The 20,560-nt window shown below is 42.3% G+C and overlaps 1 protein-coding gene across 1 annotated transcript in view; it reads left to right on the top strand.

Moving 5' to 3' along the window:
• The window catches only part of LOC126474321 (HORMA domain-containing protein 1-like), an 80,737-nt gene extending 61,230 nt beyond the window's left edge, over positions 1 to 19,507 (top strand). Inside the window, exons 4-6 of the mRNA XM_050101787.1 lie at positions 15,198 to 15,331; positions 17,732 to 17,898; positions 19,244 to 19,507. Of these exons, the coding sequence (XP_049957744.1) occupies positions 15,198 to 15,331; positions 17,732 to 17,898; positions 19,244 to 19,507 (565 nt within the window). The remainder of the gene's footprint in view (positions 1 to 15,197; positions 15,332 to 17,731; positions 17,899 to 19,243) is intronic.
• The last annotated feature ends 1,053 nt before the right edge of the window (positions 19,508 to 20,560 follow it).

The raw sequence follows: 20,560 nt of genomic DNA, 5'->3' as shown, positions 1-20,560 counted from the left end.
CTTCGAGAAGAATAACTGACTATGTCATAAGGAGAGGATTGTGCTACACTGGTGTGAGGAGCATGATACTGAACTGATGTTGAGGCTTAGGCACCAAATTCGCCTCATCTGATCCCAATAAAACATATCTGGGAAAATTTCCTGCTTGGTTTGGACTGGATTCCTACAATATGTGCAAGATTTGATTGAGATGGAAAAAGCGTAGTGGTAACTGTTGTATTCCCATTAGCCGTCTTGTTGTTGTCGCTGTAGAGGTGTACCATGGGAAGCTAGGAGAGGATGTTGGTTGGTGGCCAGTATCCTCGTTCTATAACACAAACTATATGCAGTTAATAACTGGATTCTTTATTCGTAAACAAAGAGCTACATAACTTGAAGTTTCATATGCTGAGGTATAAACTTTCTTCTGTCTAATTCACATAGCCTCAATGCTGTTGAAGTAGAATTCCGCTATGTTCACTATAAGGTTGCTATGTGCTGACCGTGTCTGTGTAGGTGCTAAGTTTGTGGCTTCGTCTCAGTGACATGCTGGAACTCCACGGTGTACAGACTCAAACTAACTGGTGCAATAGGCTGGAACTAACTGACTAAACAGGAACAAACTGGCTAGCTAACTAGTCCTCCAGTCCATGGTGGCGATCCTAAATACTGACGGCTGAGGGAGCGTTGGCGGCATGTTTCCGAGTCTTGTTGTTGGCCCCTTTTGATACTCTCGTAAACTCTATGCCGCATAGTGCTCTGGTGCCAGCACACGCCAGCACAGTAACAGATCTCAAGGATGGAGTAACTGCCAGAACAGATATGTACCTTGTGAATTGTGGGAATGAATGTAACCATATCACAAATCTAGAAGTGTGGGGGATAACAGACTCATTTTAGAAGAGATTCCTAGTGATTCAATGGATAATCAGAACTCTGAGGAACTCATAAACATAAAAGTAGATGCAGCCACAGCTTTAGATTCCAGTCAGAAAGAACAGTTAAAGAAAGTCTTATTGGAATTTCATGATATATTCTGTGAGCGACCAGGAAAGGTGAAGAATTAACAATGTAAATGAAGCCTCAGACCACATGAACCTTACACGATACCTTTTGCAAAGAGAAAAGCTATGGAAAAGGAAATTCAAAAGACGTAAAATGTTGTGTGACTAGGGCCTTCCATTGGGTAGACCGTTCGCTGGGTGCAAGTCTTTCGATTTGATGCCATTCAAAAGATGGAGACATGGGGGATTTTAGAAAGGACTGTGAGTGAGGATAACAACCCGTTGGTAGTTGTATCAAAATGAGATGGAGGGGTAGACTTGTATTGATTACAGACAGCTTAATAAATATCTAAAAAAGGAGAATGATCACTGTAAGAACAATGATGATCTCCTTCACAAATTTCAATGTGTCAAGCATACAAGTAGCTTAGATCTGACCTCAGGTTTTCACAAAGTGTACATGGATCCTGATTTCAGGAAATATACTGCTTTTTTGTACAGTGGGAAGTGTTTCCAGTACTGTGTTGTGCCTTTTGGACTAAATGTGTCTGTGGCTGAGTTTGTCAGAGCCTTAGATTTTATTTTGAGGGGATGAGCGAAACTTGAGCTTAATAAAATATGTAGACGACAGTTTAATAAGTGGTGAAATTTGGAAAGAAGATCTTGGATTAATGAAGGAAGTATGTCTGAAGTTGAAGAATGGAATGATGACATTAAAGCCAGAAAAGTGCAAATTTTAGGTGAGTGAGTTGAAGTTTGTCAGGCGCATTGTTTCAGAAAAAGGAATTGCACCAGAGGGTAAAAATTGAAGCCACTGCTAAGTTTCCTGTACCCAAGAATAAAAACAAATATCTTTTTTTGGATTAACTGGATTTTACAGAAAACTCGTAAGTAATCAAGCCCTCAGTGCCACTTGTTTATATAATTTACTCAAAAAGAACACCATATGGGACTGGAATCAAGAATGACACATTGCATTTGATGAAATACAAAAAACAGTTATGTCAAAGCTCAATGTTGTCAAGACCTGATATGTATCTGACCTTTTTCATTATAAGTTATAGCAGTAACACTGGATTGGGAGCACTATTTTTTCAAGAAAAGTTAGAAGGGGGAAGGATAGAACACAAGTCAATAGCTTTTGCCTCCTGAGACCTACAGAAACATGAGAAATCCTATACCACAACAGAGAAAGAATTATTAGCCATACATTGGGCCTTTAATAAGATTAAAAACTAGTAAACTTTATCACAAAAGAATTACCAGGTGGGCATTATTTTCACAGAAGTTCGATTACAATGTAAAATACATCCATGGAAACGAAAATGTAATAGTTGATGCTCTCTGAAGTTTACCAATAGGAATTGAGACAGAGAACAGTAGAGGGGATGAAGAAAATCAGTTTAAAATTATGTATTTAAGGGAGTAAAAAAGGAAAAACAAATTTAAAAAATTTGCAAAGATATTTGGGGAAATCAAAATCATGATGACAACTAGGGAATAGTTAAAAGTTTTCTAGAAAAAAATCGTGGAGAAACTACTGACCAGTATTATGTCGTCCATAATGGAATATTGTTTAGAAGGTACAAACCTGACTTAGACGATTGGAAACTATGGCAATCAGAAAATTATATATTGAGACACTCATCACTTGCATTCTTGGAAGCTTTGGGCACTGTAAAACCACTAAATGTGCACAGAAAACACAAGAAAACCTATACTTTTACAATATTGCTGGGAGAGTAAAACAGAAACTTGTGACCTATGACAGATGTCGAAGACTCGAAATTAGTATTGGGAACAGTAGGGGGCTGAAGCAGAACATAATGCCAGATAGAAACCTGGATCTCACTGCAGTTGACATACATGGACATTTGGTAAAAACAAAAGGAGGTGTTGCTATTTTTTTTGTAATTGTAGACATTTTCTCAAAACTAATCGAACTGTACCCACTCAAAAAAGCAACTAGTAAATGACTGATTAAAAAATTTACCAGTGACTATTTCACTGAAGCTGGGAAGCCTAAAGCTATCTTCTCAGATATGGGCCACAGTTCACATCTCAGACTTGGAAGGATTTCATTGACCATACCAAAATGAGATACATCTTAATCTCAAGCTATCATCTGTTAAGCATTGCCCATGAGTAGAGAGTGTGATTCATATCTTTCTTTCTTTCTTTTTTCTCAAAATTCTGACAGAAATCTTTTATGAACACTCTTTGTTTTTAAATGATTAATCAAACAAAACTTTCTCTTAAATAAGAAATATATTTTTGAGACAACACATATTAGCAGTGCAGGATACATATTGGTACACGAGGTTAATAAAGCACTGTGATTTATGTTCAACCATGGTTGGTTTTGTGTCATGTTATAAGTAAACAAGTACTGAGCACATGTTGGAAGTACATTTAGCAATTAGTTGGTGAAAGACTTTCTTGAGTAGTTATAGCCATTTGTTTTGAATTCATATACACAGAAATAGTTTTGTTTGTGTTCTGTAGAACAGACCACAAATATTAGTATTCTGCATAATTTGGTACCCCTCCCTTCCGTCTCTGTTTTTCTGATTTTTTCTCAATCACACATCATCTTTAATGTTTTGTTTACAACCAGTGGAAGCACATAATCTGTACTACATGGAAAGATGATGTGAAAGAGCAGTGCTATGTGCTAGACAGGTGGTAAATTCCATGCGTGCAATTATGCAAAAATTCAACATTTCTTTCACCAATGGAATGATATGTTTATTGAAAAGGTATCTTTGAATGAAATGAATGAGATTGAACATATAAGCTCAATCATAGATAAAGCAGGTGGCAGACTTTGGCTTATTGATTGAATGCTAGGGAAATACATTCAGTGTACAAAAGAGACTGCTTACAAATCATTTGTACGAGGGCTTTTGGGAAAGTAAGGTCCGATTGGTTGAGCAATGAAAACCACAGTGAAAATAAAAAAAAATTCATTTGCAGCAGTGAACCACACCGTCCAGCTACATCTCTAAAAAGTCACAACTCTGACTTTAACATTTGTCGTTGCCTTGTACTAACTTTCCAGTACCCTTATCACAGAAAGCAGCCACCTGTGCTTTCCGCCAATTCTCTATGCTGGTCTGCCTTTTATTGTTTGTGCCAAAATGTTGTCATTGTAGCCAGCTGTTCATGTTAGCAGAGCTGAACAATGGAGGCAGCCAATTAAGAGCTGTATTGTGGGTGATCAAACACTTCCTATCGAAAACTCTGGAGGAGCGTCTTCATTGCCCCTGCAGAATGCGGCTGGAAATTGTCTTGAAGAAAGAAACGCATGACATTTATGTTATATGGGGTGCATAGCTTCAGGTGAAAACTCTCACCACATCCACATACTTGGCAGGAGACACTGTTGTTTTAGGAATTTCTACGTGATCACTTTGGGTTCTGAACTGAAAGGAGCAAGGTGAAGCGATTAACAGGCACACTAAAGACACTGCTCAACACATCTGTGCAGAGTTCCATCGGATTTTCACATTGGTTTCCATTTCTCACCTAATTGGACCTTACTTTCTGAATACGCCTTGTACAATCCATCCTAAAATATTGCTCAAGTGTGTGGGACTCATACCAAACAGGACTAACAGGAGATCTTGAACATATACAGAGAAGGGCAGTGTGAATGCTCACAGATTTCTTTGACCCATGGGAGAGCGTCACGGAGATACTGGGGAAGCTGAACTGGCAGACTCTTTTAAGATAGACATAAACTATTGTGAGAAAGCATGCTTACAAAGTTAAATGATGACTCTAAGTATATACTATTACCCTGTATGTGTCGCTAGGGATTGTGAGGAGAAGATTAGTTTGATTACAGTACATAAAGATGCATTTAAACAGTCATTCTTCCTAGCCCTGTACGTGAATGGAATGGGAAAAAGCCCTATAACTGGTACAGTGGGACATTCCCTCTGCTTGCACTTCACAGTAGTTTGCAGTGTAGGTGCAGATGTAGACTATCACTTTCTTTGGTCATTGCATTTGTTGGCGACAGCTCCTTCATCGTTGTGACCAGTGACAGTTATTAAGTATTCTTTGGTGCAACTCACAAGCTGCACTGGCCGATGTTGGATCAACTAGGGGCATGTGTATTGGAATAGTGACTAAATATAGCTTGAAAGAAATTCTACCTACATAACAACAACATCAACAGGCAAATGCGGATAGTTACAAAACCACTTTTTGTGAGGGTACTCTGACTTAAAAAATCTTACAGTGTAACATGTCCCATATTTCATGGGAAATTTTTGGTGCTTAATTTGAGCTTTAGAGGTGTAGGACTATAAATAATTATCTGAAGCAGTATAAAATGAATGAGGCCTTTGTAAGTGAATATTGATTTTATCTTATTTTAAATGTAAATTCATTTATGTTTCATGTGGAGTATGTAAAGCCAGAGAGTGCCTGGAATTCAGCATATCCAGGGATTTTGTACCTTCAGTAGAACACATATATGGATACTCCACTCTATGTGTTTACCAAGAACACTAGTTGCCCTCCTATGCAGTTACATTAAAGTTTTCCAAAAATGATAGTTATTGTATCGACAGAAGATTTGTTTGTCCTTTTTTGTTTACATGGAAAATATAACTTGGAAAATAAATGTCAGTTGTGCTGTATAGTTTTAGAACAAAAGTTCAGTGATGATCAGCAGTTACTCCAATCATACATTAGTGTATAAAGATTGCACAAACGTCTTGGCAGCCCATTGTGAATCTATGGATACAATTAATATTCATAATGAAGTTTGATGCAAGTTAGAAACATTAACTTTATAAATATCATGCCTTTGTAACTGGAAAAAATCAGTGAATTGAATGTAAGATAACTTCAGCCAGAAAATCAATGCAAATGATAATACTCAAGCCAGCTGCTGTGGCTGAGCAGCTCTAAGCACTTTAGTCCAGAACCGTGCTCCTGCTACGGTCGCAGGTTTGAATCCTGCTTTGGGGGTGGATGTGTGTGATGTCCTTATGTTAGTTAGATTTAAGTAGTTCTAAGTCTAGGGAACTGATGACCTCAGATGTTAAGTCCCATAGTGCATAGAGCCATTTGAACCATTCTTTGATAATACTCAACAGTGCACTTCATCATTTACTGACTGCTTGTGCACATGACTTGCAATTCCTCAAGTAGATTTTAACAGAAATTTAGTGTGGCACCAGTAAGAAAGCTCCCCACTCCCTCCCCCACTCCCACCCCTATGATTCTGTAGAAAGAATTGAACTCCCAACTACAAAACAGTTTCAAACATTGGATTACTTTACAAATGATTTAATGTATTATATATTTGATGCTGAACATGTTAAACCTTTATCGTTGAAAATGTTCCATCTTTAAAAAAGAAACTTATTTTTCACACTTTTCAATGTTTACAAAGTCATATGTCCTGAACAGATGCTGTACTGTGATATAATTTTGCAGATATGTTCAGTCGTGTATGTGCACACTGTCTGCAAAATGTGTTATGAATAGAGTTAATGGTAAATACGTAATAAATTAAAATTTCATGCCTGATGCTGCAGTCTCACAGCATGAACAGGAAGAATATAGTAAACAGTAAACTTTTCTCCTTTCATTATTTTGTAGTGGGTGTCAGAGAAAGTCTGAAATTATGTGTAAAGTGTGTTGGAAGTGGCTAAGTGATCTCACACTCAATTATTGGATGAATATAATCGGCGTAACTTGTGTACTGTCAGTTACACTGTCTCAAGGCATATACACACTTTCTGACTTTAATACTTCTCTTAGTGTGTTAAAATTTCATCATAAGATTATATCCTCGTATGAGTAACATTTTACATTTTTAAATTCAGACAATAGTTTTATGAAATGCTGAAAATAAAATTTTTGTTACTCATGGAATCCATGGCATGTAACTTACAACAAATAGATCTGTTGACCATTTTACAAGATTATGGTGCACCTTATATGATGTCAGTTGATCTTAAAAGTGGAAATACAGCGAAGATGTCACTGACTAGAGACTGTTATGGTGAGCAGCTACTTTCTGCTGGTGCAAGGCTCTCTAACAAAATACATAGTGATGTACTGACTATAATGTAAACCTCACAAATTGCAGTTGTTAGCTGGTCTTCCCAGAGACAGTAGCATAACATTTGTACTGCACTTCTATCAAATACTGATACTACATATTTTCCTGTCACTTAGTTTCATTGATGACACAACCTTTTATGTAATGTAAACCAACACAACATACTGGTTTGTGTGACTGTACATCTATGCTTAACTATTGAACGTGGAGAGGATCCAATAAAAACTATGTGTGTTGTTGATGTTAGAAAAGAGCGCAGACATTTCCCCTTTGCAGGGGGAATTGTAAATAGTTTGTCTGATCTTGAGTTGGTGGCTATTACTATAAATGTAGCAAGATTCAGACAATTTTATTTCCATCCATAAACATGACACACTTCATAACCATTTAGTTGTTGTTGTTGTGGTCTTCAATCTCCTGAGACTGGTCTGATGCAGCTCTCCATGCTACTCTATCTTGTGCAAGCTTCTTCATCTCCCAGTACTCACTGCAACCTACATCCTTCTGAATCTGCTTAGTGTATTCATCTCTTGGTCTCCCTCTACGATTTTTACCCTCCACGCTGCCCTCCAATGCCTCAGAACATGTCCTACCAACTGGTCCCTTCTTCTTGTCAAGTAGTGCCACAAACTCCTCTTCTCCCATATTCTATTCAATACCTCCTCATTAGTTATGTGATCTACCCATCTAATCTTCAGCATTCTTCTGTAGCACCACATTTCGAAAGCTTCTATTCTCTTCTTGTCTAAACTATTTATCGTCCACGTTTTACTTCCATACATGGCTACACTTCATTCAATTACTTTCAGAAAAGACTTCCTGACACTTAAATCTATACTCGATGTTACAAATTTCTCTTCTTCAGTAACGCTTTCCAGGCCATTGCCGGTCTACATTTTGTATCCTCCATAGTTCAACAGCCATAAGTTATTTTGCTCCCCAAATAGCAAAACTCATCTACTACTTTAAGTGTCTCATTTCCTAATTTAATTCCCTCAGCATCACCCGATTTAATTCGACTACATTCCATTATCCTCGTTTTGCTTTTGTTGATGTTCATCTTATATCCTCCTTTCAAGACACTGTCCATTCCGTTCAGCTGCTCTTCCAGGTCCTTTGCTGTCTCTGACAGAATTAAAATGTCATCGGCAAACCTTAAAGTTTTTATTTCTTCTCCATGGATTTTAATACCTACTCCAAATTTTTCTTTTGTTGCCTTTACTGCTTGCTCAATATACAGATTGAATAACATCGGGGAGAGGCAACAACCTTGTCTCACTCCCTTCCCAACCACTGCTTCCCTTTCATGCCCCTCGACTCTTGTAACTGCCATCTGGTTTCTGTACAAATTGTAAATAGCCTTTCGCTCCGTGTATTTTACCCCTGCCACCTTTAGAATTTGAAAAAGAGTATTCCAGTCAACATTGTGAAAAGCTTTCTCTAAGTCTACAAATGCTAGAAACGTAGGTTTGCCTTTCCTTAATCTTTCTTCTAAGATAAGTCGTAAGGTCAGTATTGCCTCATGTTTTCCAACATTTCTACGGAATCCAAACTGATCTTCCCCGAGGTCGGCTGCTACCAGTTTTACCATTCGTCTGCAAAGAATTCGCATTAGTATTTTGCAGCTGTGAGTTATTAAACCGATAGTTCGGTAATTTTTGCATCTGTCATCACCTACTTTCAATGGGATTGGAATTAATATATTCTTCTTGAAGTCTGAGGGTATTTCGCCTGTCTCATACATCTTGCTCACCAGATGGTAGAGTTTTGTCAGAGCTGGCTCTCCCAAGGCTGTTAGCAGTTCTAATGGAATGTTGTATACTCCCAGGGCCTTGTTTCGACTCAGGTCTTTCAGTGCTCTGTCAAACTCTTCACGCAGTATTGTATCTCCCATTTCATCTTCATCTACATCCTCTTCCATTTCCATAATATTGTCCTCAATTACATCGCCCTTGTATAGACCCTCTATATACTCCTTCCACCTTTCTGCTTTCCCTTCTTTGCTTAGAACTGGGTTTCCATCTGAGCTCTTGATATTCATGCAAGAGGTTCTCTTTTCTCCAAAGGACTCTTTAATTTTCCAGTAGGCAGTATCTATCTTACCCCTAGTGAGATAAGCCCCACATCCTTACATTTAGCCATTTTGCTCTTCCTGTCGACCTCATTTTTGAGACGTTTGTATTCCTTTTTGCCTGCTTCAATTACTGCATTTTTATATTTTCTCCTTTCATCAATTAAATTCAATAGTTCTTCTGTTACCCAAGGATTTCTACTAGCCCTCATCTTTTTACCTACTTGATCCTCTGCTGCCTTCACTACTTCATCCCTCAGAGCTACCCATTCTTCTTCTACTGTATTTCTTTCCCCCATTCCTGTCAATTGTTTCCTTATGCTATCCCTGAAACTCTGTACAACCTCTGGTTCTTTCAGTTTATCCAGGTCCCATCTCCTTAAATTCCCACCTTTTTGCAGTTTCTTCAGTTTTAATTTACAGTTCATAACCAATAGATTGTGGTCAGAGTCCACCATTTAGAAGTCGTGCAAAATTCTTAGATGCTGTGTTGTGGCGTAACAAGCTTGCTATGCCACACTGGGAAGGGAGCCGAAAGAAAGGCACGCGCACACACACGCCGACTGGCGTCAAGTCTGGAACAGGATAACTATTGAATGGTAGCAAGAAAAGTACGTAGCTGCTTTATACTTAACTTTTATTCTTTGATGAATACAGCGTTCTTCTAGAGACATTTATACGATAACTCTCAAAGTAGGTAAGGCTAATGGCGCCTTGCTAGGTCGTAGCCATGGACTTAGCAGAAGGCTATTCTAACTGTCTCTCGGCAATTGAGAGGAAGGCTTCGTCCGTATTGTCGCTAGCAATGTCGTCTGTACAACTGGGGCCGAGTGCTCGTCCGTATCTCGAGACCTGCCTTGTGGTGGCGCTAGGTCTGCGATCACACAGTGGCGACACGCGGGTCCGACATGTACTAAATGGACCGCGGCCGATTTAAGCTACCACCTAGCAAGTGTGGTGTCTGGCGGTGACACCACATTCCTCCCCCGCAAATCGGCGAACGGTCGTGTTATAAGGCTTCCGCCCGCCGTGGGGAGGACCCCATGTTGAGGTATGTGATGAGGTGGGGAGCCTAACAACAGGCGAGGCTGTGCCACCCGCACCCGGCCATTCGGTCCGAGGGGAGCTAGGAAACGCCTGAAAACCTAGTCCAGGGTGCACGTCAACATGCAGTGTATGCGCCCGTAAGAGACAGGAGGGGCCGAAGGGTCGACCTCCATTGCATCGGGGTACCCGACGCGCGATGACGTCATGTGGTCCGGAGGGGGCAGGAGTTCCATGGCGGAGGACGGCTGGTCACGGGAAGCGATCGGCGGCGCGTGACCCATGGAGACACTTGGCGGCTGCAGCGAAGCGTCGAATGCGGGCGGCGCCGGCGGGAGAACAGGCGGCGGCGGCGGAGGCGGTGGTAGCGCGTCTCCATGGGGCAAAATGGAAGGCATCGTCGGTAACACCTGGGGATGAGGCGAGCCAGTAGATGGGTCCCCAGGGCGCTGACCGGACGGCACCGTCGCTGATAGCAGACGGGGAGCGGCAGAACCTGTGCGACGACAGAGGCGCAGCTGATTGAGATGCCGACGCACCTCACCAGAGGCCCCCAAAACCAAATACATCGCGCGGCTGAGGCAGCGAAGAATGCGCCCTGCGAGCCAACGCCATGAATCTCGATAGTTGCGATAGAACACAATGTCGCCAGGAGCAAAAGCAGGAGTCTGCCGCTGCAGAGGAGCCTGATGCGGCGGATGCAGCAAAGACATCAAGGTTCGATGAGGACGACCGTGGAGCAACTCAGCCGGCGAGCGACCATCCCGGGGCTGAGAGCGATACAAAGACAAAAAGAGCAACAATGCGTCCTCCCGAGAATGCGACTCTTTCAACTTCAACATCTGTGACTTGAAAGTCCGGACCAATCGTTCAGCGGCACCGTTTGACTGAGGCGAAAACGGCGTGGATGTCAGATGTTGAATACCATTGGCCTGGCAGAATGACTGAAATTCTGCGGACACGAATTGTGGGCCATTGTCGGAAACAATAGTCTGCGGAAGACCTTCAATGCAAAAGATAGCAGACAACGCTTTGATGGTGGCGGAGGACGTCGTGGAAGACATCCGGACAACAAAAGGAAAATTACTGAAGGCATCTACCAGAACCAACCATCGAGCATTCCAGAATGGACCAGCAAAATCAATGTGCAAGCGTTGTCAAGGGGAAGTGGCTTTTGGCCATGCAAAGACTTTCCGCGGCGGTGCGGATTGTTGTTCGGCACACGCCATGCAAGAACACATATTCGTAATCGCAGCATCGATGCCGAACCAAGTACAGTGCTGACGAGCAAGTTGTTTCGTTCGCACTATACCCCAATGTCCTTGGTGAAGAAGCCGTAAAACAGAGGACTGTAATGAACGTGGGACCACTACTCTAGACTGATCATTATCAGAACGCAACAACAAAACACCACGTCGAACAAAAAGTCTCTCCTTGTGAGCAAAAAATCGGCGAACCAACGGATCCTCGATCCGAGACTTTGACAAAGGCCATTGCGTAGCAACAAAACGCAAAACCGTAGCAAGGACAGGGTCAGCAGCTGTAGCTGTAGCTACACGACGAAAATCAATCGGAAACGATTCGACCATTTCATCGGTTTCCGAATCAATGAACAGGCAAGCAAGTTCGGAAGAATCGAATGCTTTGTCCTCAGCAACAGGCAAATGGGACAATGTATCGGCGTTTCCGTGCTTAGCAGTGGGCCGATACAAGATACCGTAGCGGTACTGCGAGAGGAAAATAGACCAGCGAATGAATTTCTGCGCTGTACGTGGAGGTACAGGCTTGTTCGGATGAAAAAGCGATGTCAAAGGTTTGTGGTCGGTGATGATGGTAAAGTGACGACCATACAAGAAATCATGGAACTTAGTAACACCAAACACGAGAGCCAAAGCTTCTTTCTCTATCTGTGAGTAATTTCTTTGCGCAGCCGAGAGCAATTTTGACGCAAAGGCAATAGGGCGATCATGCGAGCCAACTTTGTGTGCAAGCACTGCACCGATCCCGAAATCCGACGCATCAATCATTAAAAAAAAGGGGTTTCAGGGGATCGAAAGGCGTGAGGGAAGTATTAGAAAGCAACGCCGATTTCAACTGGCGAAAGGCGCGTTCGCATTCCGTCGTCCAGACGAACGGAACACCTGTACGGCGTAAGCGATGAAGCGGAGCTGAAATGGAAGAGGCATTGCGCAGATTCACTCACACCTTGTGATTCTAAATCATTTAATGTTCTTGCGACCGCAACACGCAATGCGTGAGGAACATTGCGCGCTCTGAAAAATTTCGGTTGCGCGTTTACTTTCAGTTCCAAACGTGGTGCATAGTTTGTAGCGCAACCCAGGCCCGGTGCAAAAATGTCTGCAAATTCTTCACATAAGCGAGAAACACTGTCTGAAGGCACAGTTTGATTCACTGATAGGACCTGATTTACAATAGACATGTTAAACAACTGAAATAAATCTAAACCAAACAAGTTCACTGCAGTAGAATAACGAAGAACGTATAATGACACAAGTTTTGTTTGTCCCTTATATGTTGCAAGAAGAGTGCACTGTCCTAACACAGGTATATTTTGTCCTGAATAACTTTTTAACTGAACATTTGCGGCACGCAACGGAGGTTTGCCCAGTTGTTTGTACGTGTCGTGATTGAGCAATGAAACTGCAGCTCCGGTATCGAGCTGGAATGGTATGACCTTGCCATTAAAGTCCAAATCTACGTAAAGTTTATTGTCCTGCTGACGACAAGAGCGACTATCTCGTGCAATTTGAACCGATACAGGTACAGAATCACTTGCTAATTGACATGATTTCCGGCGACGTCGACGCACACTTTTTGTGGAACGAACACAGTCACTGTTAGAGAAAGTGTCACTGGACGAAGTGGAATTAACTACATGAATGTCCATGGGCGAAGGTCCACGATCCTGAGTGTCCTTGATTCGATTCCGGTGCGAAGCAAAGGGCCTGGAATGATTGTGATTGTCTGATCTGAGCTTTTTCTGGCAAACACTTTGAACATGTCCTTTCCTATTGCAGAAAAAGCAAATAGCTTGGCGTGACGGGCAATGTTCACGCGAATGTCTAGTAGCACACCGCGGGCATGATTTCACTGCATTTGTGTGCTGGCGCGGCACACCTGGCTTAGAGCGCGGCGGCAGCTGCGTTGGTGTGCGCGAGGGCAGTTGACCGGGCCGCGTAGCGCGAGCGCGCCCGGCGGGCCGGTTAATGTTACACACAGCTGGCGAAGTTTCAAAAGATTCCTGAGCACAGTCAAGTGTGTCTTGTCTATCCAATATGTCTATCACTTGTTGAAGGGAGGGATTAACTAGTTTCAAAATTTGCTCCCGTATGCGAACATCAGAAACGTTCTGTGCAATTGCATCACGCACCATTGTATCTGAATAAGAAAGGCCACAGTCACATTCAAAGGCACACTCCCTAGTAAGTCCTTGCAAAGTTGCAACCCACTCCCTATTAGTTTGACCGGCCGTACGTTTCGTACGAAAAAACGTATACCGTTTGGCAACCACATTAACTGTTTCTTTGAAATAGGCATCTAAAGCAGACAAAATTTCTTCGTAGGACAGAGTTGCTACGTCGCGTCGGGGAAACAATTTCACTATCACACGGTAGGTGGGCACACCGACACAAGAAAGCAAAAACGGCTGCCGCTCATTACCTTAAATTCTGTAGGCGGCTAGATGGAAGCCAAACTGGCGGGACCACTCGGTCCACGATTCGTGCGCCGCATTAAAACTGCGAAACGGCGGTGCAACTGCATGTTGTGGCTGCGGTAGCAGTGAAGCGGCGGCTGCCGCATCGTGTTGCAGTGCACGTTGACCCTGGACGAGCTGTCCAAGGGCATCCAATAACGCCTGCGTCTGCTGATTCTGCAAGCGATAAAATTTGGACGGTACATCTGGAGATTGTGGCGAAGCCATGACACAAATAAATGTAAGCAATCAGAAAAAACACTTCACTCATCGCCAATCTGTTGTGGCGTAACAAGCTTGCTACGCCACACTGGGAAGGGAGCCGAAAGAAAGGCACGCGTACACACACGCCGACTGGCGTCAAGTCTGGAACAGGATAACTATTGAATGGTAGCAAGAAAAGTACGTAGCTGCTTTATACTTAACTTTTATTCTTTGATGAATACAGCGTTCTTCTAGAGACATTCAATACGATAACTCTCAAAGTAGGTAAGGCTAATGGCGCCTTGCTAGGTCGTAGCCATGGACTTAGCAGAAGGCTATTCTAACTGTCTCTCGGCAATTGAGAGGAAGGCTTCGTCCGTATTGTCGCTAGCAGTGTCGTCCGTACAACTGAGGCCGAGTGCTCGCCCGTATCTCGAGACCTGCCTTGTGGTGGCGCTAGGTCTGCGATCACACAGTGGCGACACGCGGGTCCGACATGTACTAAATGGAACGCGGCCGATTTAAGCTACCACCTAGCAAGTGTGGTGTCTGGCGGTGACACCACATGCTGAATTAGCAGAGGGAAGTGGCAAGGTATCTTTTGTTGTCTATGATCTCATGTGTCATGATATCTTGCCACATACAAAATGAAGAATTTTAATTTATTGTGTTTGGGGGCTTCTGATGGCTATGATTTCCCACCTAATTGGAAACAGTTTCTTCTTTTATGCGCAAATGAATCATTTCCTCCTGAAGTAAAGTATTTTTCTTAAATGTAAGTGTGGTGTTTTGGTGATGGTGATGTGTCTAAACCTTATGTTTCTATTTATGGGATAAAAAACTAAAGTTATTTTTTTGTCGGTATATACATAATTTATGCATTGTTCATTTATCTTTTGTTTGTGATAACATTTATTGTGGCACCTTTTGTTGGAAACACATTATTTTCATTAATGAACTTCTGAGCAAAATGTAGTAAACTTGAGCTACTTTTTAAATGATTATGTCTTTAGGTATTTATATATATTTTCTAGCAGTGACTTTTCCATATACTTAAAAATTAATTTTGGTTTCCTCCTCCTGTGTCTGTAGGAGTATAGACATGAAGAAAATAAGAGAAGACTACACAAACCTTATACGTTCCACAGCCAGACTTCCACAGCCAGAATCTTGCAAATTATATGAAAAAGTCCGCCTCTGTGTTAAACTTGCATACAACGAAGAAGGTAACACTGATATATGTAAATTTGTCTGTTTCTGCAGGAATCATAACATTGTTTTCTTTAACCATCATATTCATAATAATCAGAACCTGTGCACAGCTGGTACACAAGAGAAACAAATTAGGTACACACTCAGCAGATAAACACAACACTATTCCAGTGGAATAGCACCATTTCCACTCCCCACAGAAGAAAAAATTCAGAGCAACTGCTTCCGCTGGTAAGGGCATGATCACCTTTTTCTGGGTTTGTGAAGGTGTGATTCTTATTAATGTGATGCCAAAAGGCGGTACCATTAATTCACAAGCGTATGTCAACACATTAACAAAACTCAAGATGCACTTTTGGTGACTTTGGTGCCACAGCAACGCAGGAGATGTTTTGCTGCAACACAATAACACCTGGCCCCACACAAGTCTGAGGACTGCTGAACACATCGCAAAACAGTGTTGGACAGTGTTACCCCATCCACCCTACAGCCCTGACCTAGCCCCCTTGCACTTCCACCTCTTTGGGCCATTAAAGGATGTCATTCGTGGAAGACATTTTAAGGATGATGAGGAGGTGACTCACACAGTGAAGCTCTGGCTCCAGCACCAGGACAAGGTTTGGTACCGACAGGGCATACACACCCTTGTTTTCATGCTGGAGGAAGGCCATAAAGTGAGATGGAGATGAACCTGTGCACAGCTAGTACACAAGACAAACAAATTAGGTACACACTCAGCAGACAAACACAACACTATTCCAAAAAAAAAAGTGTTCTCCATTCTAGCATCAAACTGTATAATGCATGTTGTGTACATAGTTCCGCGTAGTCAGCGCGTACATAACTTTCCCACTAGAGCGCGCCCCGCTAAGCACAACAGCGCAGGCGCAGCGCTCGTCCATCTCCACACTACGAGATGGCACTGCCTAAGAAGTGGAACAAATTCTGCTTCTGCCGATCCGCATATTAATATGTAACGCAGCCAATGAGATTGCTGCTAATGTAGAACCTTTTCTCCTCGCGGATCACACTCGCGCTGTGATACCTAAACGCGTGAGGTATTATAACGAGTGTACAGACCTCCGATTAGTCAGTCTGCCTTAGTCTGCATTAGTCTGTAGACAAGTTTCAGTCTGCACCTAATAAGATTATCATATTCCTCTACATAGCCATGAAGAGAAATGTATAGACACTTTGTCAAGTATCAGAGATATGCGAGAATAAGATTAACATACCAAGACCAAAGGAACTTCAGATTGTCAATTTTCTGTTTAAAGTTGGTCACTGTCAATCAGCTACTCTAAGCGTGCAAGTGCATTTCTATCGTCTGACCTAACTCCAGAAGATAAACACGCCACGATAAGACCACGAAACATATTGCTGACACTTGCCCACTTCGTTAGAGTGACAAGTCAAATAATCTGATGGTGTGTGTACCGAAGGTCTTACAGTACGCACACCACAATGCATTAAGAAGGTACATAACAATAATAATGCCCAAGGGTAAATTCAGATCATCAGCAAAAGATTACTTTTGGAGCACTACTCCTGTTTTGTGAGGAAGTGTCTAGAAAAACTAAACTATACCACCTTTACAGACAGACTGGTTGTAATATTTTCTAAATAATAGTCTTCTTCTTTTTCCTGGCCTTATTCTGTATCTTCACAGGTCTGCAAGTTAATCAGGATTTGCCCGCCTGGTTAGTCATGTGGTCTAACGCATGGCTTTCCGGATTGGGAAGGAGTGCCTGGTCCCCGGGATGAATCCGCCCGGCAGACTCGTGTCGAGGTCCGGTCAGCTGGCCAGTCTGCGGATGTCCCACCGCTCTGTCCTTCCCAACCTCATCCTGGTACAGAAATATCTGTACCCCATCTGTCTAGATCTAGTGTTATTATATGTGAAAGCTTGAGAAGTGTGAATTGTGTTAATAGGTGGAATGTGGGTACCAGCTTAATATTCTCCTAGCTGGATTTGAGACCACTTAAAAACCTTATACAAAGCAGCATATCCAGGCATGTCATTCTAAATAATACAATATTATGTAATGTTATTTCTGGCGGAAAAAATATGTTTAGTATAAGAAATGTTTATAGTACTTAAGGACTGGTCTAATGTCTGTTGTACACAGGATCATTAAATTAAAAAAAAAAAAAAAGATGGTGAAGAGTCAGCTGCTGCTCAATAAGTTATATTCTCTGGCTGGAGATGCTTTTTCCATTTCATTACTGTAACAAAGCCAATCTGGACCAACACTCATCAGATACATGTTGCTGCATCGCTTTTCTTGTGTTCAAGACTTCTGGCAGATAGAGTTTAGCTTCTTGGTAGTCTGGACCTATATTATGTTTGTATCATTTCATCTCTAAACTCATTGTCTAATTTTATATAAATATCCTGTTTGATATACTTCCAGCCCCTGTGGATTATGAAGCAGAAGGGTTTCACAAGTCTGACCATCCAAAGAATACATTTATATTCGAGACACTGAATGAAAATCGAGGCAAGGTTAGCACAGGATGGCATAGTATGAAACTTTCAACAAAGATTGTAAAAGACCCAACAAATGCTGCAGTGTCTGAGGTAAGAATGCCAAAATGTGAAATATAATGTGCAGAAAATTGTGTATGAGTTTGGTGAGTTAGTAGTAAATATTTAACCAAGTATTTCACATTAAAGTAAGGAAGATGGGCCCTCTGTAGCTTCCAGAATATTAATGATGACTGTGCCAGTAGATGATCCATTACATTTGACACTATTTGGATTATCTCAAGAGACACCAAAAGGCACATACTGACACAAGTGTGACTCTGAAAACTAAATTTTATTTTCAAGTCATTTACAAAATTAGTGATAGTCATTTAGATATTTGTTTCTTACTTAAGAATGAAAAACAAGTTTTCAGTAGTTAACTCTTTATTTATTTACTATTGCTTTAACATTTTTAGGACAAGGTATTTTTCTTTCATGTTTTCTTACAAATTTAAGACTGCTCAGCAAATTTTCTTTTAATCAGTCTGACAAATGTAAGATCTGTTACAGTAAAAGAGGCATGATATAATTTAACATGACAGTAGAGGTAAAAGGTTACATCTGACAACTATAAATGCAATTTAAGTCATGTTTATGGGGTTTTACCCAGCATCTCTCATACACACACACAAAATGGCTAATTTAATGAATTCTGTGATGCAGTGTCTTTTACCACTTTAATTTTGTTTCTTTAGTATTACACCAGGATGTCAATGTCGCTTCACTACGCATTTGATGAGGGTACTTCGTAGGCTGATGATGACTCTATAATGACCAGAGAACAGAACTGTGTGAGAGGGAAATGAAGTCACCTTGCTAGTCACTCTATGGGGAGAAGTGAGTCTGAAACCACATAGAGACGAGCACAGGAAAAACACAGGGTGGAGTTGGTGTGGACTAATGGGTAAGAACTTGGCACAACATTCGGCACAGTGTTAGGTCTGTGGTGGTCAAAATCCGAATAAGCACTAGCCCGCCTAGCCTATTGCCACTCACAGGAAAACACCTCTGCCAGCGGATTCTGCTCTTACTGTGTGTCATATGCATCCTCCAAGGCAGGTTTCTGCTCTATCCCACTTCACTACCCATGCCAGCTCATCTGCCTCAATCGTGGTGTCCACTGACAGGGATACTAAATCCCTGCCCCCTGAAAAGACCATGTAGGGCCGAAAATGACCTCTGGCACAGTACCAGAGGGGTCCCTGACAGCGGACCAACCATCAAAGGAGGCAATAGAACCACTGCTGAATGTGCCGGGAGGGTATGGACGCTGCAACAATGGGGTAACTACTGGCGGCAGTGGAGGTGATGCCATCTTCATCAGCGAGAGGGGGTGGCAAGGCTAAGGAGGAGGAGCATGCATCAAAATCCATGTGCTCCACATCGGCTGGCACAGGCACAGGCATCACTTTGGGCTGTTGTTGCAGGTGACAGGAGGACAGTGGAGTGCGTGGAGAGGCTGGCAACATGGAAGCATGATGCTGCAAGTGGGAATCCAAACTTGGAACACTGTCATGAACCAACCTGCTGCCCAGCAGACCAACAGACTATGGTGGTGATGTTCCAACAGGGCGTGGGTGTAGCTGATTTGCATGGCAGATCAGCTGCTCCCTACCAAGATCCCCGTCAAACAACTGCTGACTTTTCTGGCCCACTATGACACCCAGCAGCCGCCCCTGTCACCAGTCCTGAAAGACTGGGCCCAAACTGTACCCAGTGACTGGTGTTTCCCAGTATGCAGTCAGAAAGCTTGACAACGCATCATTACAGAGCACAGCAGACACAGACTTCCTCATTTAGGTTTTGAATGTATGCACAAAGCACTTCACCTTTGAGTTAGAAACCTATTGAAAGATGCTGTAGTCAGATACTAGATATCATTATGAACGCAGAAGTCCTCGAGCTCCCATGACACAAAGTGCCAACTGTTGTCAGATACCAGGTTTCTGGTGGATCCCGTAATGGCAAAGGTAACAGACGACTTGTGAACTGCAGCAGTCAATGACGTGGAGGACAGCCTGACTACATGTGGGACATTAGACAATGCATTTACCACCAACAACCACATGCTGCCCGAAATGGTGCTGGCTAAATGCTCGAAGCCCAAGGCTGCTCCTGGACCGGTCAAGGAAAGAAGCAGTGTGATGATGTAGTTTGTTTATGTACACAAGCCCCGCAAGAATGCACTAGGTGTTTGATGTTACCATCGATTGCTGGGCAGGAGACATCGCATCACACCATTGCCTCCATATGGGTAAGCAAGGAGGCAACTCCAGGGGAATGAATATATGATACCATTGCTCCTCCTTGGCAAGCAGGACAACCTTGAGCTGATCATGTAGGAAGAAAAATGTATGTCATGCCTGATCCGCACCTGAGAAGATGCACTCTGGATAGCCCAACTGGACATTCCAGTAAAACATGTCAGCATCATTGGTGGTCATGACTTGGTGTGCTGTCAACGGAAAGCCAGACAGGGGTTGCAGAAGGTATCATCCTGTTGAACAGTAGAACCTCCTGCCAATTGAACCTTGAATCAGAACCTACTGGTAACCACAATTGCGCATTATGGGACCACCTCTGCAACTGATGTGCAGTCCTATCTGGCACATGGAAAAGAAGGCCAAGCAAGGAAACTAGTGGTTTGTGGTCAGTGATGATGAGGAACTTCTTTCCATATAGTAAGGCATGGAACTTTTTAATCCCAAAAATA

This window comes from Schistocerca serialis, chromosome 4, assembly GCF_023864345.2.
Source record: "Schistocerca serialis cubense isolate TAMUIC-IGC-003099 chromosome 4, iqSchSeri2.2, whole genome shotgun sequence".
Classification (NCBI taxonomy): domain Eukaryota; kingdom Metazoa; phylum Arthropoda; class Insecta; order Orthoptera; family Acrididae; genus Schistocerca; species Schistocerca serialis.
This window is presented reverse-complemented; position numbering and strand designations above follow the sequence as displayed.